The 8,450-nt window shown below is 49.9% G+C and overlaps 1 protein-coding gene across 1 annotated transcript in view; it reads left to right on the forward strand.

The window, feature by feature from the left end:
* The window catches only part of PRRX2 (paired related homeobox 2), a 68,895-nt gene extending 64,841 nt beyond the window's left edge, over positions 1–4,054 (forward strand). Inside the window, exon 4 of the mRNA XM_037879994.2 lies at positions 82–4,054. Within this exon, the coding sequence (XP_037735922.1) occupies positions 82–217 (136 nt within the window). The 3' untranslated portion in view covers positions 218–4,054. The remainder of the gene's footprint in view (positions 1–81) is intronic.
* Positions 4,055–8,450: the final 4,396 nt, after the last annotated feature.

The raw sequence follows: 8,450 nt of genomic DNA on the forward strand, positions 1-8,450 counted from the left end.
CTAAGGCTTGCCCTGGGCTGTGCCGGAGTCTCAAACTATTTTCCTTTCCCTTGCTCCCCTCCCCTGCTCCCACCCCTGCAGCACCGTGCCATCCTACAGCTCAAGCGGCACCGCAACACCTGCCCAGGGGGTGAACATGGCAAACAGTATCGCCAGCTTACGCCTCAAAGCCAAAGAGTTCAGCATGCATCAGAACCAGGTGCCGACTGTGAACTGACTGCCCATCCCCAGAACCGGGACAAAATACCAATGTGCCTGCCCTCAGCGGGAGAGCATCTTCCCCATCACAAGAGGCCAGATTGCCGCTCCTGTCCCAGTCTAAACCCAAACCCTAGTGACTCTCAACCAATGCCGAGTGCATCACCAGCATCCCCTTCTCCTGGTCCCTTTTGAAAGCAGAGCAAGTCACAATCCCCTTTGGAAAGTGGTGTGTAATTGTAGCCACAGACGGAGTGAACTTGGTAAGAAAGTTGCTTTCCCCACACACTCTATAATAAAATATACATATATATATATATATATATATACACACACACACACGTCAAGGATAAACAGACTTGCCAAGTTAACATGAATATGATTCCGAACAGGGAAGAATCTTGGACTACAGGATTTGACCAATTTGAATATCTCAGCTGGACAGCCAAAGAGCAACTGAGTATCCTCCTAGGCTGGGGACCCTGGTCTTCGTTGGGAGGATCACTACATTGTATTATGTCCATTATATCGTCCCTTTTTCTTTGGTTGTCACTCAAACTTGACTGGTCAGCCGTTGCGTTTGTAGCCGACTCACATTATATGACAGCATTTCCAAGGCTGACAAATTTGCTCATATATTTTTATGTCACCAGACTGCAATGCTTGAGAGAGAAAGACTTTTGCAAGCGGGACTGCCCACCCCTGCTGTATATATTCATTACCCTAACCCTGCATTGTGCTTTGTACATTTAGAAGTAGCCAGCTGCCCATGCCAATGTAAGATATATGCTACCAACTTTTTTTTTTTTTAACCATTAGTCAAAGGCGAAGATGATGGTTTGAGTGCCCAGGAGAACTCACTCCAGCTAGCTGATGGGACTTTGCAGCTGTCCAAAAGTTAATGTTTGCTCTGCACTTTGTGGTTAAGTCAATGAATTCACAAGCAAGTCTGAAGGGGCTTGGGTCATTGAACTGTCCTGGGGGAAAAGAAAGTCTGTGGACTTTAGCTGAGTGCATCGTTGTCCAAGCTCTATGCAAATGGCCAGGCAGGCTGCCTCCTTCGGAAACACTGCCTCTCTTACGGAACTGCGTCCCCTGGATGTGGTTGATGGCCTGGGCTTGTAAATTAGATGCCTTCCGCAGCAAGTGGCTGGCTTTCCCCATCACCCCACCTCTTAGCAATCTCTTCCCTGATGAACAGCTGAAAATCAAAAGCAGGGCTTTCAGTTACAATGCAAGATGTGAACAAGCAGAACCTCAGCTGGAGGCCTCAGGGGTCTTGTTCAGCCAGGGCCTTCTCTGAGCTTTTTATGGTGGGGCTTTAATGAATGGGACTAGAGTAGGGGGCTGGACAGACAGCTCCCCTTAATGTAAGCACAAGTACAGGTATAGCATGGGCAGTACAGGTTTCCCTTGGTACTGCTACACCACTGAGCCTCAACCCTGCTCTCCTGGGGCTCCCAGCCAAGGAGGAGAAGGGAGCTCAGTTTCCAGGCTCCATTCAACCCTGGCTCTCTGCAGAGCCTGTGAACAATAGGAGCGAATAGTGGCGGGCGTGGTGCTGGTTTTATGATGTGGACAAAGTATCCACTGCAAACTGGGCTGAAACTGTGCCTTAGAAGTAAAAGGGATCCTCTCCCGGTCCCAATCCCCCAGCCCATTCAGTCCCCCTCTCTTTAAGGCCTTTGTCACCTTCCCTCGCAGTAGTCACAGATGCTGACCAGGCTCCAGGACAAAGGCACCTGTGGAGTTTCTGAGGGGATGGCCTATGTCGTCCATAAAGATAACCTACTTCCTCCCGCACTGACTGCTTCCCTTGGGAGCAGCCTTTTCTGGAATGGGTCTTTGGCTGCAGCCTGATATGGTAGCTGGCAGCAGGACTCATGCACGGGACCATCTGCTTCAAAAGACACAAGTCTCTAGAGCCTGAGCTAAGGGCAAGTCCCCCCGAGCTAGGCAGCAGCAGGGTTTGTATCGGCTGTAGCCATGATAGGAGCAGATCCTACTTTCCACCCAGTAGAGCGAAGCAATGCTCTAGCCACTGGGGGACCCTTAGCTGCGGCTATCAAGGTCCGGGAAGACCCAGGCCTCTGGGCGGCACCAGCAGGGCCACACCTGGCCTGGGGAGTCCAGTGTGGAGGATCCTGCCCGACGTACCTTCCCAGCTGCTTCCCGACAGATGAAAGATGTTTCCAAAATCAAGGTGGTGACACTTTGTGTGTGTTTAGCTTAACCGGATAGGGAGTGCAAACTTCTTAAAGAAACCAGCACAGCCAATCCCAAGATCATGGTCAGGCAATAGCACCCACCCCCTTGGAACAGTGCCCGGGCCCGAGATGTTCACAGCCCTGCTTGCTATGGATGTGAATCACAGCACCAGGGGACAGCTCTGAAGCTGTTGCCCTGGCCGCTCCAGCCCCCACCCCCACGCTGGTGATTCTGTACTTAAATCCCAACACTCAATTCATGTGCTGTGGTACCGGAGCCCCTCACAATCTCGACTCCATTTACCCTTCCGACACCCCTGGGAGCTAGGGAAGTGCTATCCTCTCCATTGAAATGATGGGAGCAGAGATACGGGAGGGGGATGGCTTCGGGGGTACCAGTGTAGTTAAAGCAGGAGCTTTTTTGTCTGTAGACAAGCCGGTCACGCAGGAAGTCTGCGGCGCAGCAGTGAAGTGAATCTTGGTCCCCTAAGTCTTCAGGCTGGCACCCCAACCCCTGAACCACCCTCTTTTAAAAAGCAATTCCAGATTTTCCAAACTGGGCCCTGAACGCTTTGAAAGTATGGCCCCCGCTGTGGGTGATGGGCATAGACAATCTGGTCCTGATCTCCTAGGAAAAAATCTGTCTCCATGAGACCAAATATACTTGTCAGATCAGGTACCCCACCGATTACCCCCCCCCACACACACACACACATTGCTGTGACTGTAGGGGGCCCTATCTTAAGGGAAGCCTCTTGGCCAGCAAGCACCTGCCAGCATCCTGTTTAACGAAGCATCTTGAAGGTCATCTAATGAGTGCACAGTTTCAAACACTCGGCGAGAGATCATTTCAAGCACATAGAGAACGGTTGTGACACTTCATGCAAAGGGTTGAGGCTCATTAGCAGGAGCCAAGAGTGCAGAAAACCTTTCCCCGGGAAGGAGCGTGAGCGCAGGCAGAAGGGCCCGAGGCAGGAAAGAGAGACCATGGGCTTGAGCGAAGCTCTGGCTGCACCGATTTCAGTTTAACACCGGGTGGCACTAGCACTGCACCAAACGGCCCGGGATAACCACGCAGGGCAGAAATGTTCTATTCCCCCTAGCGAGAAAAGCCACCAAACAGCGAATTCCACATTTCCAGCCCCAGTGTTTGTTTGGTGCAAAATAAAGATCTCCAAGCAGCGCGGGATGGAGGTAGCCTTTGAAAGCCAAGACATGCAGCCATGGGTTCACTGAAGATAGAACTCCCACCATGAGAAACTTTGCTTGGGGGTGGGAAGAGGGAAAATCTTGGAGCTTTTATTCCCATGGAAAACGTGGGGCTCTTTCCTGTTGTATAAGACGAAACCGCAGAGATACAAATGTCACTCCCTTTTTGAGAGCATTCATGAAAATAAACTGGTTTAATAGTTTGCAGATGCTGTTTCTCTAAAGGTTAAAAAAAAGGAATAAATATTTCTTTGCACAATCTCGATTAGAAAACATTTGCTCTTAATTTTACAGCTATCTTGGCAGCCTCCTCCAAATTTGTCAGCTGACATTAAAGCATTACTGAGACAAGATACAAATTGCCCCAGTGGAGTGATATCAAGAACTAGGGATTGTCCTAATCTAAGCTTGCTCTCTTCCTTTTAATTTGTACATTTCAATTACTTGTAACAGGATCTGGGTGGGGGGGGGGGTTGTTTGGGTTTTGTTTTGTTTTTTTGCATGTCTGTGTAGGGTTTGGGGTTTTGGTTTGGTTTTTAGGGGGGTTCTTTTTGGGGAGGGGAGTAATTTTTGTAAAAACAACTCATGAAATAACTGAGAAATAAATATTTTACTGAGTAGTTTAGCGTCTAGCTGTATGAATGAGGATTCAGCCTTCCCTCCTCTGTCACAGCCGATTCTGGGACAATGCCCAACCCACAGCAGGATTGGAGGCTGTACTGCGTTGGAAGATGGCCGGGGAGGGCACTTTGGACTTCTCAGGCCAGGAAGAGTAATGAGATGAAGAACACAAATAGGGCCATTTAGCATCACCCTCTTCCTATTGAGCCGGCGCTCATCTGTTCAAGCCCCACCAAGGGTTTATTTGACTATTGCACCATTATTGTTGAATGCTCGCATAGTTCCTGCCGGATGAGAATCTCTCCGTGTTTTACCAAAGCGGGGTGGGAGGGGTGTATTAGTATCTCCAGCTAAGAAGTGGGGAAACAGAGGCTCAGAACAGCAAGTCTGATGCAGCAAGGCTGCAGATCTCGCAAGCCCTGCTCTAACTGCTAGATGCGTTGGATTCCTAGTAGGGAATGGTTCCCCTTCCACAGGTGCTTGGTTAATTCCATGCTAGCGCTGCCCCTGGGTCTTTTCCCCAGGGTGCGTGATTCAGGCTGGGGACTGACCCTCTGTATCCCCTCTCAGCCTGGCCTCCAATCCCTTACTGAGTGTGTCAGTTCGGAGGCCTCTGCCACAGCACTGAGGAGACGTCTACATTGCATTGAGGAACGAACCTCCCCGTTGACACCCACAGACATGCGTTGGCGGGCCTTGCACCAGCGTGCTCAAAACAGCCGCGTAGGCATCACAGCCCGAGCCACAGCGGGAAAGCAATGTCTGCGTGGCTATTTTTAGTGCACTTGCCTGACATCCCCCCAAGGCTGCAGACGCCAGCTGGAAGGCTTGGTCCGCCTCCCAGATGCAGTGTAGACATACTCTGAATGTCTGGTAGGCCCCCCTGTAATAACCAGGCATCGCCGAGCCACGTTTCAAAGGAACGGAAGCATATTGCAGAGACTGGGAGCTGCCCGTGGCCTCCACTAACCCACCGCGGTCTCAGCTACAGTCGAGTGGGCATGAAAGGAGCTGCAACCGGCCTGCCAATTAGTTTATTGGAATTCTTCAAGCCAGGGTGCTTTCAAGGCCTGGCACAGCGGATGTCCAGAGGGGATGGAAACTTACATCCAGGGGCACAGAAGTGAAGGGCCCAGCATGGCAGGGCTATGCCTAAGCCTAGTGATTTCATTACATTTCATGGGGCAGGAAGTGCTGGTTGGTGGTTGAAGGCCCAGAGTCTTGTCAGAAGGAATAGGATTGGTTCACTGCAGGCAAAGCCATGGCTGCTTAATACTACGTGAAGGGGGAAACGCCCATAACTATCCCCCATACGGTTATGACTCCTCTCCCCTTGCAAGGGCAACAGCCTCTCACCCCAGCCCTCGGTCTGCCTCAGGAGCTCCTGTTCGGGAGGTCACAGCCGCACTGTGTTCACACGGTTCTAACACGCAGGGAGCTGCTCGATATCCGGCTTCACGCTACTCCGTTGTGCGGGCCCCGGAGACGCAGACCTGACACTTGCTTTCGCGTCACCCCCTCTTTCCCATTTTTTGAGCTATGCCCGGCAGCAGAGAAGGACTCATGCCACAATTCTCAGGGCCAGATTTTGACTATCCCAGTGCTGGGGGCAGTTTGGATGCAGCGCGGCTGGACTGGGACCATCTCTATCCATGAGGAGGAAACAGGTTTAAGAAATCTCTCTCACCCCTCATGCATTTCACACCTGGCCATAAAGCTCCTACAGCAGCCGCATGGCTCAGGGAGTCAGTAACAGGCTGTGGACCCTTTTTTCTCTTTACTGATAAATCACCAGTTCAAATCCTGGCTCCGTCAGGGACTGGGAGAGAGGTTTTGAATAGATGGTGGATACGCCCGGGGCTCAGTGGATGAGTCTCCATTTTACAACTCCACGCACACAGAACTGGTACTAGCTGGCGATCACCAGCACGGCAGCTCCTGGAGTCTCACCTCATGGTGACCGTACGTGCTCAGCCGCGGGGAATGTTGGAGGGAGTCGCCTGGTTCTGCTGGAGCGGCTCAGGAAACAACCATTCGCTCTCGGAGCAAACAGCGTCCGTGCGCCGCACAGCTTCACAAGTGGGGCGCAGTATCCGTCAAACGTCCCCAGGTAGCTCCAGGAAGGCCGCTGCTGCTGCTCTGCTGAGGTGAAGATTCTGGAATGGCTGCACAGGAACATCAAGTCTGGGTCATACCAACCTCTTCTCAAGTCCTCTCTGGAGAAGCCTGTGCACTGAGAAAAACTTTAGAACAGGAGAGCCAAAGGTCAGGGCCTTTGCACCTTCCAACGGTAAGGTATAACCTAGTTGGCAGAGCAGGGGGACTAGAGAGCGCGCACACGCACACCCCCCACAGGGTGTGGGGTGGAATCTGATGGGGGAAGCGAGCTACATCTACTGCCCACATTCCATTCCTAATAACCCCCAGGTTATACTGTAGCCTGAATTATAAAACTCTGTCCACCATCCCCTGACTTGTGGGTTTGCAGCATTGCTTGACGACATGTCTCCATGAGCTAAGAGGTATGTTGTCCAAAGCAGTCCCTGCCCCATGCCCAGTTTGGCTCTTCCCCAAGGAAGCCAGAGGGTGGCTCATTTGCAGAATCATCCACAGCACTTCATCCCTCTTGGCCTGGAGGACGCAGAGCCTGCCAGATGCTACCAAACACCCACTGTGCCAATTTCCATTACCGGTTAGGCACGTATGTACAGATATAGCAGCTGCAGGACAACCTGAATGGCCATGTGTCAGTCAGATCCAACCTTCAATTAACTCACTGGCTATTTCTGCTAAGAGTCTGTGTTGCTTCATTTCTGGGAAACTTTCTGAGAGCACAAACAAGACAATCCCTGCCCAAAGAGCTTGCAATCTAAGCGCAAGACAAGAGACAAACAGGTAGAAACAGACGAGGGGTGTGTGTGTGAGGGGGAGGCTCAAAGAAAGAATGAGACAATTATCAGTCAGCATGACAGGCAGCAGTCTCAGAACACCAGCTGCCTTGTCAAGTTTTTTATAAGTTTCACAGAACCACTTAGTTACTAATCCCTACGTTTAAGGCCAGAAGGACCTGACTTGCCTAACACAAGGCACAGAATTTTGCCCATTAACTCCTGCATCAGGTCCAATAACTTGTGGCTGGATGAGAGCATTGTTTAGAAAGACATCCCGTCTTGACGTGAAGAGATGGAGAATCCAGCACACTCCTGCGCAGACTGTTCCAGCAGGTCACTACTTTCACTGTTAAAAAATTTGCACGTTATTTCCAGTTCAAATGTTTCTAGTTTCAGCTTTCGGGCATTGAGTCTGGGGATGCCTTTGTCTGCTAGATGCTACATGGATATTTCTCTAGCAGTGGAATTTTAGTTTGACTGACGGTGACACCTCACCCACCAGGGCTGGCCAAACATTTTCTAGTGAAATACTTTTTTTCTGACATTTTTGTTTTTGATAAAACAAAACTTTTCCCAGAAAGTGTCGGCTTTCCCTGGACATGGCTTACTTGCATTAGAAAACGGAATTTTTTCAGGTGAAAATTTAAAGGCTTTCTTTTGTTTGTTTCTGACCAAAAACTGAATTTTGGATATGTAACTGGGGTCCTCGTGGGGAGCCAGCTGTGGTCACTCAATTAGGGTGAACTGCAAAGAATGGGGCAGACAATCCCCATAAAGCTGATGGATATTCCAATACCTAGATTCACCAAGCCAGCATAAAACAGCTTCTTTATTACCTTATTGGTTATTCAGAAGTCCAAACAACACAGCTCCCTTGAAGTGATCCCGCCTCAGGCCTCCATCCAGATACCCACATCAAATATGATGAAAATTTCTGTAAATCTTATTTCATCATATAAAAGAAAAAGTTCTACCAATCCCAAAGGACCAGACACGTCACCTCCCAGGTTAGCAAATGTTTCAGATCTTACCCAAAGACACGCTACAGCCAATTCTTATTCACTCAAATCGAAAGGTTTATTCATAAAAAAGAAAGAAAGGTGAGAGTTAAAATTGGTTAAAGGAATCAATTACATGCAGTCATGGCAAAGTTCCTGGTTCAGGCTTGTAGCAGTGATGGAATAAACGGCTGGCTTAAGTCAAGTCTCTGGAGTATATCCACAGCTGGGATGGGTCATTCAGTCCATTGTTCAGAGCTTCAGTTTGTAGCAAAGTTACTCCAGAGGTAAGAAGCAGGACTGAAGACAAAATGGAGAAGATGCAG

This window comes from Chelonia mydas, chromosome 16, assembly GCF_015237465.2.
Source record: "Chelonia mydas isolate rCheMyd1 chromosome 16, rCheMyd1.pri.v2, whole genome shotgun sequence".
In the NCBI taxonomy this organism is placed as follows: Eukaryota; Metazoa; Chordata; order Testudines; family Cheloniidae; genus Chelonia; species Chelonia mydas.